This window comes from Lygodium microphyllum, chromosome 20, assembly GCF_053477565.2.
Source record: "Lygodium microphyllum isolate KBCC chromosome 20, Lygodium_microphyllum_v1.1.10, whole genome shotgun sequence".
In the NCBI taxonomy this organism is placed as follows: domain Eukaryota; kingdom Viridiplantae; phylum Streptophyta; class Polypodiopsida; order Schizaeales; family Lygodiaceae; genus Lygodium; species Lygodium microphyllum.
The window spans coordinates 119,034,183-119,047,796 of NC_141154.1; the positions used below are offsets into that span (position 1 = coordinate 119,034,183).

At 35.8% G+C, this 13,614-nt stretch overlaps 1 protein-coding gene across 1 annotated transcript; it reads left to right on the forward strand.

The window, feature by feature from the left end:
* The first annotated feature begins 3,685 nt into the window (after positions 1 to 3,685).
* On the forward strand, positions 3,686 to 5,825 carry LOC148019308 (uncharacterized). Its single transcript, XM_087701395.1, has 2 exons — positions 3,686 to 3,925; positions 5,197 to 5,825. The coding sequence occupies exons 1-2, from the start codon at positions 3,704 to 3,706 to the stop codon at positions 5,563 to 5,565; spliced, it is 591 nt and encodes a 196-aa protein (XP_087557521.1). The 5' UTR covers positions 3,686 to 3,703; the 3' UTR covers positions 5,566 to 5,825.
* Positions 5,826 to 13,614: the final 7,789 nt, after the last annotated feature.

Here is a 13,614-nt window from a genome sequence, read left to right on the forward strand (position 1 = left end):
TTTGACGACCAAAACAAAGAAAATAGCAAATCTTCACGCAGCATCATAGTAGATATCTCCCACAGATTTGATAAAATAATATAACAAAGAACACAAAAGAATACACCATCTTTGAATGGAAATCAATCACATATTATTCATCTTCAATGTCTTCATAGTTTTCTCTCTCAATCTCTCATATACAATTACATTGTTTTGATAGAATTGACTATCTTTGGCTCTCTCTCTCTATCAATAGTACATCATCTCCTCACCACAATACTCTCATAATAACTCTAAATAATCCTTCTTAGGTCGTGGATGCACCTCCCAAGAGGTATGTCTAATATGAAGAGTCACCAGAGCCACTACAGTGTCTTTTCACAGCTCACTACTGTCACTGTCACTTCAGTCTTCTCTTCAGTCTTCAACAGCTGCTTCTTCCATTTGTTTTAGCTCTTCTGAACTTAGATTTATCCTTTCCAAAAGTTAGAAAACTTTCCCAAAGTCACACATACATTCTACAGAACACTTACAGAAGGTCTACAGAACATTACAGTATAGTACCAGAGCAGCTACAGTACAGTTACAGAGCAGAGACAGAGCATGGACAAAGGCTCTACAGAGGGTTTACATAAGGTCACTAGAACCTCATAACTCATACTCAAACCATTCCAAACTATCAAAAACTATTCAATAAGCTTCCAAAAGATCTCAATCCTCATCAATCATCAATCCATGCTTCATACAGAAGAAAAACAGAACAAAACAGAAGCTATACAGAAGGTATACTGAACCAATCAGAACCTTAACAGAACCTATCAGAACATCATAGAACTTCATATCTCCATTCAGAATCATCATGATCTTCCAAAACATTATCAATATCATCCAAAATACTCTCAAACACTTCCATTAACAACCATACATCACTCTAAATCTATTAAAAATCAATCATTCAGTCCTCAAAAACAATAAAAATCAGTCAAAAATTTAGTCTTTTTCCACTCTCAACAAGTAGCCTCTACAAACTAACAAGCAAGAATGAAGAGGAGGGAAGTCAAGGTTGGTACATATCATCTAGTAAAAAGACAATGTATTAAAAAGCTAAGCTTAGGCCAGAACAACCTAAAATAAAACTATTTATTGTGAAATGGTAAAGGTTCTTATTATCTTCATAAGCCTACTTAGATCAAATATTGTTCCAAAGCTCATGAAGTACTCACGTGTGTCCATTGAATGAAAAAATTTAATCATGTGTAGGGATGTGTGTATGGGTCATAGTGTTAGTCTAGTTAGTGCATGTATATATACTTGTTCAAGGCATGGTATTAAGTAAACTAAGGTCAAGTGCATGCCTGCATGTATGTGAGTGTAAGTAATTAGGAAAAGGGAAGTAGAGACACAAAGTATGTGTATGAAGTAAATGAGGGAGGTATTGTGTGGTTTAGAGAAATAGATAGGAAGAGATATCCAAGGAGAGAGAGAGAGAGAGAGAGAGAGAGAGAGAGAGAGAGAGTGTGTGTGTGTGTGTGTGTGTGTGTGTGTGTGTGTGTGTGTAGTGAAAGAATAAGTGTCACATGAAGTGAGAGGATATGTCTCACATGGAGTGAGAATGTATGTTTTTACTAGTGATAGGATAAGTGTCACATGTATTCTAATTTAGAGTGTAATGTTAAGAGAGGTCATGGTAATATTTACATGTGTACTTTATGTGTAAGTGTGTGAGCATCCACAAGTTTTTATAAGGTATAGTTAAAAAGGGAAGTCAAGTAGTACATGTATATAAATACATTTTAATAATAAGGGATCAAGGGATAATGTGAGAGTGTGTGTATGTGTGTTGTGTATGAGTGTGTGTAAGTGTGTAAACATAAAGAACATAAGAAAAGTAGTAATGTGCATGTATAATATGCTTGTGTGTGTGTGTGTGTGTGTGTGTGTGTATGTGTGTGTGTGTGTGTGTGTGTGTGTGTGTGTGTGTGTGTGTGTGTGTGTGTGTGTGTGTGTGTGTGTGTGTGTGTGTGTGTGTGTGTGTGTGTGTGTGTGTGTGTGTGTGTGTGTGTGTGTGTGTGTGTGTGTGTGTGTGTGTGAAATCCCAACCAAGGAGTGTGTGTGATGGGGGGGGTGGGGGGGGGGATGGGATACACTATTGCAATATGTCCTCAACATTAGTATGAAACACAAGGTTTACATAATATACTATCATAAGTTACTCTATTCAAGTGCAAGTATAAGTGAAAAGGGTCTAATGTAATATATGAGTTGACTAGGACAATGGAGGTACTCTATCACATGGTACTTGACTTAATTCGTGGGCAACCAAAAATAACTATTTAGATTTATTTAGAGAGGAATAAAACATCTTTGACTTGAGAGCACATGATACAAGGATGTGTGTGTGTGTGTGACATTATATCAATTTTTAGTTATATTTCACATAAACTAATAAGCCTTTGAACATGGATCATGGGTCATGGACATACTAGTTTGTGATTTATGCATATGCTATTGAAAATATGCACATTCATGGAATTTTGGCCTAAAATCTCCTTATTTTATATGCACAAAAAACTAAGTAAACTTGAAGGATAACAAGCAAATATGTTTGTACTTGAGTTCCACAATATCAAAAGGATCTTAAACGCCTTATGTTTGATGTCTCTCCCCCTCAATAAGAGAATGTTTATATTTTTGGGTTATGTCACAACATTCTAAGACAAACATTTATGATAAATACCAAGCAAGTTTCATGGATACAATGCCTACATCGGTGGGTTATGTCAAAACATCTTGAAAGAAACCTTTATTGTAAATATTAAGCAACTTCTATTAGCCACCATTAGAAACAGACCTTGGTGGCTAATAATTTTATAACAAAGTTGAAACATACAAGAAATCTATGATTTGGAGAAAGGTGTCATATTATTGGGTTTTATGGAAAATGCCCCATTATTTTTAAAATTCTGCACAAGACTTTGTAAAGAAATATGACAAGATTGAGTTCCTAATTGAAAATCTTTTACACACTCACATGAATAAATTCAAAGAAATTCAAACTCTGCAAGATCCCCAAAAGTACATGGTTCTCTAGGTGTTCCATAATTGGAATAAGAAGTCTTTTCATCTTATGACTTAGCTAGCCTCCACTAAAATTTCTTGAAGGTTGTGGTACTCCTTTATATAAGGTTTATGAAGAAGCTTGAGTGCCTTTACACTAATAGCTCCCAGGATATATTTATTATAGCAATAATTGTGTGATTTTTATATCCAAGATCCTTTACTTGATGCAAAATGGATAAATTCAATATTTCAAAGTTGTTTGAAGCCAACAAGAAAGTCATAATGAGGTGTAGAGAAAAAGACTTCTTTATTCATCCTTTAATTCCACCCAAGATGGTAATAATTATAATAAATAGTTAGGAGGAACATATATAGCTTATTTCATGACTTAGAGTAAGTACTACCATATTGTAAGTTACCTTGAAACGATTCATGAATGCTTATATAGGGAAGAGAATAATGTTAGATAAAGAGAGTTTATTCACAAGTAGAATCCAAGGAAATACTAAGCTTACAATACAAAAGTACTTTTGTGGGAATCTTTTGGTGAATTGTGATGGGAAGTAGTTTCACAAAAAGCATAAAGCAACATCTTCAACATGGCATCTATAAATTGTGGGAGAGAGGATAGTTGATGAATGCATTGTCACAAATCTTAAGGATGGAGAATGAAGGGGAAGTTGATGAGAATGAAACCATAGTTAAAGCAAACCATGGAACAATCAATTGGACAAGGTTTACAGATAGTGTGGATCGCTTACTAAACTCGTCACCTATTTTCGATGCTACCTTGCGGCAAAGTTTCCTCCACTATCAAACATCAAATGAGCCACATCAACTCCAACAAGGCTACCTCCTAGATGCCCTAAATTTTGTGCTAGAGGTAATTTTGGAAATTAGCTTTTGCACATTAGGTTCACTTGCTTTTCTTCAAAAAAGGAATGTTCAATATTGGCCAACTCATGCTATGTCTTGATTTTTGGTGGCATTCATTTGCCTTCTCCCTAGTTTTGGGAAATTTTGAGAGTATGAAAACCTTCAACCTTTATTCTCAATAAAGTTTTTCCTAGATTTTGTAGCTATGTCATTAGGTTTTCTCATCATATTACAACAAACTTGACTCTAAAATTCTCATCATATTACAACAAACTTGACTCTAAAAATTGAAATGGTAGAGAACTCCTTTTCAAAACTTGAAGATTTTATTCTAGATGTTACAATTCACTCAATACTAAATCTTACCTTTTAGGAATGTTGATTAGATCCTTTATGCATCCTAGATTTTTTTCTACAATGTAAAAGCTTCCATCTTCTTTTCTTCATCATCATCCTCCTCCTCCTCCTTGATAAACAAGTACTAATTAAAGTCCATTAACATTTCTCTATAGATGAATAATAATAAAACAAGATACATTGCATATTACCATAATCAACAAGATAAGGGTGCATGAGCTTTGTGTGTGTGTGTGTGTGTGTGTGTGTGTGTGTGTGTGTGTGTGTGTGTGTGTGTGTGTGTGTGTGTGTGTGTGTGTGTGTGTGTGTGTGTGTGTGTGTGTGTGTGTGTGTGTGTGTGTGTGTGTGTGTGTGTGTGTGTGTGTGTGTGTGTGTGTGTGTGTGTGTGTGTGTGTGTGTGTGTGTGTGTGTGTGTGTGTGTGTGTGTGTGTGTGTGTGTGTGTGTGTGTGTGTGTGTGTGTGTGTGTGTGTGTGTGTGTGTGTGTGTGTGTGTGTGTGTGTGTGTGCACGCGCGCGCGCGTGTGTGTGTGTGTTTTCATTTGAGTAGTTAGTAGTTTTCATGGTTCAACATTTTCAAATAAATTTGGAAACATTTAGGATTTTTCAAAACTTTAGTGCATTGAACACTTGAGTAATAATCCTTTATGATATATATAAATGAGAAGATTATATGTCTCTTTGATATGTTTGTGACCCCCTCCTTTCATGATAACAAAAGTTGAAATGTTTACATACATCCATGCTAAGAACTCGTCAAGATTCTCTTACATGTGCTTGTGAAAAGGCACATTAAAGGAAAAACAAATTAAAATGCATTGATCTTTCATGTACAATGATAAAGAAAGAACGAATGCATAGAAATAAGTTTTAAACTTTTTAGTATATAATGGCATTCTATTGCATGTTGAATTAAACTTTCAGAGACTTGCACAAGGATATGATCCAAAGATACATAGCTTGTGCATGAGGCGTTTCACATATTGTGATATAGATTCATTGAAACAATTGGATGGTGAATTTGATCCATGTAAACCCTTGGATTTACCTAAATTTGAGTGGGCTGCAAGGCAAGCTTTCAAGAACATGGCTGTCGAGAAAAGCAAAAATGCAGGGGTATTTATACTAGGAGGAATCATGGTTATCAACATTTTATGCAACATTGTGGAAAAGATTCCTTACTTTGGTTGTCGCTCTAGTAAATGGATGAAGTGGGTTATGCCATCTCCAATTGTTGGTCCCATAATTGGTCTATTTGGGGCCCTTTACTCAAGTCAAGTCCCTGAGACATGAATAATACTAAGCATCATGCTGCCTCGAATTAAATATTATATAATATGCTGCTCCTTTTCAAGTCTATCATTGCACTATATGCTCCCTATGTGCTCTTCAAATTCAAAAATGTAGGGGACCATATGATGGGATAAGAGAACCATCATTTGTATAATGTGCTAATTGCACATAAGAATATAGAATTTATGTATAATGTGAACTTAGGCATAAACCTTAATGAAAAAACTTTATAATGATATCCAAAAGTGCCTTTTTCATCATCAACCATGAGTCCCCACATTAAGGATTATTGATGATATTTCCCTACTTTGTTTGATGTTTGTAGTAGTATCGTGTAAAACTTTGGGTGTTTTTTTAAATATCGGTTTGGAAAAAAAATCCATATAACCTCTTTTGGTTAGCGTGATGTCAAATGCCAAAAATTTGCTCTACATACAAACTTTCAAGTATAGATTCTATTTAATTATTCTCAAATAATTTATTTTATTTACAAAATATGTGTTTTAAGTATAAGGTAGTTTCAAATCTCTGTTTTGAAGGAAATCTGAATGTATGATTTAATTCTATATCTCAATGGTTTTATTTTCTATATTGAATTTAAGATAATTTATTTGTTGGGGGGTTGTGTTTGTGTGTCTTTATCTCTACCCCTCTTCATCTCATCTTCTCTCCACAGTAGAAAATGAGTATTAAACAACCACTTTTGTGGGGGAGAGAGACAGATATATAGACATATAGAGATGGAGATAGATATGTGTGTGTGTCTTTGTCTCTACCCCTCTTCATCTCGGCTTCTCTCCACACTAGAAAAAGAAGTACTATAAACCACTTTTGTGGAGAGAGAGAGAGAGAGAGAGAGAGAGAGGTCTTGCACAAAAGTAGTTATTTAGTACTTTTTCTAGAGTGGAGAAAAGATGAAATGAAGAGGGGTAGAGACGTAGATACACACACATCTCTCTCTCTCTCTCTCTCTCTCTCTCTCTCTCTCTCTCTCTCTCTCTCTCTCTCTCTCTCTCTCTCTCTCTCTCTCTCTCTCTCTCTCTCTCTCTCTCTCTCCATCCCCACTAGAATAACATTAATTCCAACAAGTTATAACTTCAATATGACCTACCAAGAAAAGTGAAGGGTGTGGCAAAAGTGGACTTTAATATATTGATTAACTAGAAAATGTACATTCTTTATCTTAGTAAACGCTTTATAAGGTTAGCATGAAAAGCACCCAAGAGAAATCAATAGAGTGAAATAGCTATCAAGACTTCAAAGAGAAGGAAACATGTGTTCCTTGCATTCTCTCTCTCTCTCTCTCTCTCTCGCATAGATCCCATCATCTCTTTGTTGGAAATCATCATTCTATACTTGACTTGCTTTTGCAAAAATCTAACACATGGCACATTCTCAACTGTATGAGTATTTTGGATAAATATATGCATATTAGTGTCAAAACACATAAGAATATGTATACATATATACATTGACACATATATGCATGTGAGTGAGTTAAACTTCTATCAAAACAAAAGCTTGGAGAGTGTGTGCATTCATGCATATAATTTGAAAAGGTTTGCAAACAATCATTAGAAAATACAAGAAAGAGGAGGTGCAACATGCAAAATCATGAACAATTTTTTGCTTTAAATGACTTTTCCAAAAGGAGAGAATACAATCAAGTGCCTATATCTACAACATAAAAAGAAAGAACAAAATCACACACGTGCACATGTTAGTAGGATATCAGTTGCTTTGGATACTTGAGTTGAGTTCCTTATTTTATTCGTGTATGGTTTGTTGTCATGGTTGGGAGCACCCCTTTATTGTTGGCTAAGGTTTTGGGTTTACTTAAACACATTTACTTTTAAGTGATTAGTCTTTCTCTAACGTGAATGTTTTTCTTCATTCTTGCTTTCTCTTCCTCCCTCTTGTTAAGTTGAGCATCCATGGTGGATGTCATGATGGCTTCCCAAGGGCTTCACCATGAAAAACTTATGGAATCATGTAAGTGCAAGGGAGGGGTTTTTTTTCAAGAAGTATATAAGCATATACATTAGGTTATAAAATAGAAAGTAAATGGGATAGGTGAATCCTAGGACTCCCAATATTCCAGCATGGAGGTCTCACTATCCCAACCAATAAGGTTGGCGTCTTGCCTTTATGGAAGAGGCACAATTAGCACTTACTAGGGTGATGCAGTGAACTTCCTCTTGATTGTTTGCACTTTTCCCTTTCTTCTTTGCTTGGCTTCAATCATAACTTCCATGGATTTTTCCATGTATTCAAACTCCTATGGAGGGCTCCATAGCATCCATTGGGTCCCATTCTTCTACATAGAGGGTAACAATTCTTTATGGTGGCTAGAAGTAGTTCATTAGCTACTAAGATGCCAATCATTTATAGACCCTTTGTGGAGAGCTATGCTTCCCTTAAATGTAGCACACAGTCCTTCTTTCTTATCTTTACTCTAATTGGGATATGCTTTTTGCCATGCTTTGTTTGAATGATCTCCAATGAGCTACATCTTTCTTCTAAGATTCTCAACTATATCCCTCTTACTTTGTTTTATCACTTACAGTGGATATTGGCAAGACTTCGTTGATGAGTTTGCATTATCTCCTCCACTACTCTAGCTCTTTCTTTTACCTAGTTTCCTAAGTCTATCAATTTCATGGGTAAGCAAAGCATGGGGTTGTATTCTTCTCTTTCCATTAGTCAATTTTTTCCTTTGCTTACTTTAGTGCCATGTTCTACCATGTTGTTAGGATTTCCAATCTTGAGCACTGCTCCTTCCAAGCTTGACTCAGCTTTACCCTTTGCTACATTTTATAAACTACCTAGTTTTGGAGTTTCTCATAATTATATGACACCCTTGCTACTTCATTACCTAACTCTACAACCTTTCTATTTCACTATTGTGCATTATCTTTGGCTTTCCTTGCTTCATCTAGTTCTCTCTTTAATTTCTCTTACAATTGTGTCAATGCATTTAGTTTTCCTTCTAGTTGTGCCTTATCCTTAATGGCATTTTCAAATTCCTTTCCAATTGTACTATTTTATCTCTCCACTTCACATTGTTCTTACAACTCTCCATACTTTTTTCTTATACCTTCTCCCCTCAAGTGCTGTTAATTATTTCTTCAATTTGAAGAACTCGCAATCATCTTCTACCCAGTATTTTGCATAGGTTTGTTTTTTCCTTTCAAGGATGGTGGGCAACCTTTCTTTCCTCGTCTATTTGGTCCTCTAGATCTTTCAATAGGTCTTCAAATTCTTATGCATGACTTTGCATGGGTAGCAATATGGAGATCAAGGATCCTTCAATCCTAGGTACCTTGTGTACCCTTTGATTAAATTTTGCATCTATGATTCACTGGCCTTTTAGCACCTCTGGTTATGACTTCTCTTGATCTTACTTGGGAGAGGTCTACAATTTGCACTTCTAATTCATAAATCCTATCTTCTTGTCTACTCCAAGAGCTATCTTTAGTTGTGGCCACTAGGATGGAGGGCATGATGGTCATGATTGAAGCTAGTGTGGCTTCCAACATCACCTTGCCCTTATCTATCATCGTTGTAGAATCTATGAAGTTTCTACTGCACTTGGACCTACCCCTTGGCTCGTTTTTGCTTATGTTAAGATCTCAAACTTTGACAGATGAAGAGTTGACAATTCTAGAGATTCAAAAGCTTGACTTAGCAAGAAGAGTTAAAGAGTTTGCAATATGGCTATTAGCCTTATACTCAATTGACATGCTTAATAGCAAACTAGACTGTGAAGTATATGAGTCCTAAGCCTTTAGGAGTCAACTAGGAGCATGCATTCCCATCCAATTGTCCATTGATAGGATGACTAAGCTAGAAACTCAAGAGCCAAGGCCATAGCTAGGGGATTGGATTGGGATAGACACATTCACAAAGGCTGACCTAAGATTCATTGAGTGTAGCACCACTTGCATGTATCATGATTGAATATGAGGCTATGCATACATCATTGCACCCTAGCAATGTATACATAGCCTCATATTCAAAAGGTCCAAGCCTCAAACACTCACCCCAAAGATGAAGAGCTAACACCTTCAGCATATCTTAGGGTTCAAGCTAATTGCCAAGCAAGAGCTCATCATTGATGCTCTCATTGACGAAGGTTTAGATTACAATATTCTAGCATATGATGTATGGACTAAGTTTGGTCAACCTGAACTTGTCCCAACAAATGCGGTCATCAAACCTTATTGAGGGTCACCTTATCTCCTCCTATGATGATGAAATATTCTTCAAAGTTAAGAGACTAAAATCCTACCATTTTTTTTTTGTGTGCTTCCAAACTGAGAAGATATAGGCAAGGAAGTGACCTTTCAAGCATGGAACCAAGTGCAATGTGGACTATGTGGCACAATGCATACATTTAAGCTTGCCGAGCATCAAGATTGTAACAACTTTCAATGAAGGAAACCTTGTCTCTTCTCCAAGAAAGGGCAAGCTACTTGCCTCAAAGTCAAATAAGAACCCTCATGAGGATGGCCAAAGAGTTTTAAAGGAACTCCTCAAGGCACAAGCAAACAAGAGGGAATCACTTAGTAGGAATCCTCTTGAAACCAAAGGAATGACCAAAGCTACTAGGAAAACTGCTATAGCTTCTCAAGTTGTTGGAAATAGAACTACATTCAAAAGTAGGAGAAGACCTAGAGCATAGAATTGTAAGAAGTGTCGATGGAGAGTATCACAAAGTTGGTGCCCAAAGCATTGTTGGGTGCTCGAGGGGTTTATGCAAGAAATTGTTGGATTTGGTTGTTGAAACCACCTATAAAGCCACCTCCATTGACCATAGCCCAAGCCCCATCAAAATCCAAGTGAAAAAGAGACCCAAACATAGATCTAGGTCGAGAATCAACATGTTTGAGGAGACAAAAACAAACAAGTTAGTGATTGATGAGAAAAGCTAGTTCTTGTGATAGGGAAGAGAGTGAACACCTCTATCATAAAATCCTCTTGGTTTAAGAAGAATATGCTAAGAACCTCCCTCTCATCACAAGAAATTGTAGTCATGCACCAACGTATTCCCTTTTATGCTTCTATGACTAAAATCAAAAACTAGTCAGTACCTTGATACACAAGCACGATTGCAATTCCTTAAGTCCATTCTTACAAAAGTGGTATTCTCATCTTTAGCTTTCCAAACATTTTGCACTTGTTTGACCATTAACATAGCATCCCCTCTTATAGCCACCTTTATGTATCACAACTTAGTTACCAATTTAAACCAACACACAAACTTGCATATTCAACATCATTATCACTTTGAATTTTTTTACTTTCTTAAAGTCCTAGGAGGAATTTTTACCTTCACCATTCATAATTACAATAAGCATTGACTTGTCACAATGAGAATTAACTTTTGGGGTACCTTCAATCATAAGGGCATTCAATTTATGCCACATTTCAAACATAGGGTACATACCTTTGCTTTCCTCCTCCTAATATTCAAACACAACCCCAATTTGAGAGTGATGCTAGTCTTATTACTTGTGAGATGGCATTCTTGTTATTAACTAAGATATTGGCCACATTTTCTTGGAGGAGGTTGATGAGAGGTTTGAGTTTTATTGAGATATTATCTTTCCTTTTCTTTGTCATGCTTTGGATCTTTATGCCTTGCTTGATTAGAGTTTGATTCATGGTTTCCACTTTAAAAGATATCACACATCTTTGTTCATCATGAATCAAGACATCAAATTGGTATTCAATTTCACTTAATGAGTGGATTCCAAATATCTAATTAAACACCAACAATAAGTTATATCACAAAAAATCCAAGGGATACACTCTTCTATTAAATGTAATTAATTGGTATAAGATTAAGACTATTCTTCCTTCTTGCTACTCACCATTATCCAATCTAGGTAAATAAGGTTTAGAAATTTTATGTGTTCTATTCACCACTATCCAACTTAGGTAAACAAGGTTTATCAAATGAGTTCTTTGGTTAAGCTTCTAACCTTAAAGAGCTTGTGTAATTAGGTACATAAGGTTTAATAAATTGATTCTTTGGTTAAGCTTTCAGCTTACAGAGCTTGTATCAGCATTGTTTTTCACTCTTTTAATATGTATGCTCATTTCAAAATCAAGAATAACCAATATGTTGATATTAACTAAATAAAACTATTGAAATTTATATTGACATTGCTTGAAAAAATAAACCAACCTATTTTACCTACAATTGTCACTTTAAGACAAGAATAAGGCTAACCTCACTTAACACATGAAGAAGGCTAAGCTTTGGTTCATTGGTTAAGATTTCAAACTTTAAAAATGAAAGATACATAAGCAAGGCTAAACTTTGATTATTTAGTTAAGATTCAAAGCTTGAAAACATTACTTATTTCTACTTTCAATGAAAATGATATATAACCAAATTCAAAAATGCTAGTAAAGAAAGTAGGAATAAGGTCTATGTAGTGTGGGAGCTTCTCTATGTGGCGAGAATTTCCTTGTTTGAATCTTCAATTGTATCTAGCCCCTATCCACATGCAATGGGAGTGTCCTACTAACACGTTGGGGGAGTTCCAAAATGTACCCCAAGTTTCAAATGCCATTAGTAATGTCGACATGGAGGATGATGACTTCATATGCTAAGGATCCTAATGCAATATTCCAACCTATGATGTCCCAGCTAAAAAAGATTTGCTCAACAAGGCACAATGCTTTTGGCTGAGCAGGGAAAAAGAATTCACAAGGATTCCGTCTCTTTGTCTATGGAGTCACTTTGCAACAAGTATTCTGGTTATGCTAGAAGATTACTATAAACCAAGCAAACATGGAGCAAGCAACACAAAGAATCGAGCATGAATGGGCTAAGCATGTACATGAATTGATGTAAGATAGACTACTTTCATACTAGAATTTTAGTAAGAATAGTACATTCACTCTCCTATACCTACCAAAACCAAACACACCAACCTAAAATAATTGACAAAAACTAAAGTCACAATTAGGAGGTCACTATCATGGCCAAAATTATGAAGAGACTATCTTGGCCTACCAAAATGCAATATTTACTATTCTCATACTATACTCTTATCAAGAAGAGCACAGTTACCTACCAAAACCAAACACACTATTCTCATACTATACTCTTATCAAGAAGAGCACATTTACCTACCAAAACCAAACACACTAGCCTACATAATTAACAAATATTTGGGCCACAATTAGGAGGACACCATTCTTTCCAAAGGTAGGAATATACCATCCTAGCCCACCAAGCCTAAACTCACAATCCATCAACTCCCCACATAATAATGGTAAGTGGATAATAGGTCCTTGGAACGGCTTTAAGTTTACTCCTTGTAGATACCTACTATATTAAGCTCTTGTTCTTAAATGAGCCTAACACTAGGATATTGTGTGATATGAAAAAAGTTAGAGGAATTCCAAGAGCTCTATTTAAATGATGAAGTTATTTTTCAAGTAGACTTTCTTGCAATGGCATAAACTTTGGCATCTTGACTTGATAATTTTATCGAGTCAACCAAATCCAGTGTTTGAACTACAATCAAACTAGGCTTATCAAACAAATATCTATCAATATTGTATAAAGGAAATGCAAAATTGTATGGTGTAGGCTTTCTCTTCAAAGTCAATTAGTGAGCCCCAACTGTTGAGATATCGAGCTCCACTCGTGATATGCCAATGTGACCGTTGTGCATTTATGTCACCGACTTGTCAGTTGCAGATGCGGTTGGTACACCGCCCATGAATAATAGCTAGATGATAGCTACCCTTATCTACTCTAGTTCATGGCTCAATTAGTATGCCACCTTAGTTAGTTGAGTTTGGTTTGAGACCCATATATAGGGTTCTTCTATTTCTTTGTAAGAGAGTTCTTTTTGGCTTACACAACTAAGAAGAGGAAAATTGTTTTCAGCCTCCACCCTTGTGTGTATTCCCCCATTGTGCAAGCAAGAAAGCTACAAGTGAGACTCCTTCCTTCTCTCCCACAATCTTGACACCAACAAGACCAAAATGTTAAATATATCATGGTGTCATTAGATGCAAAAT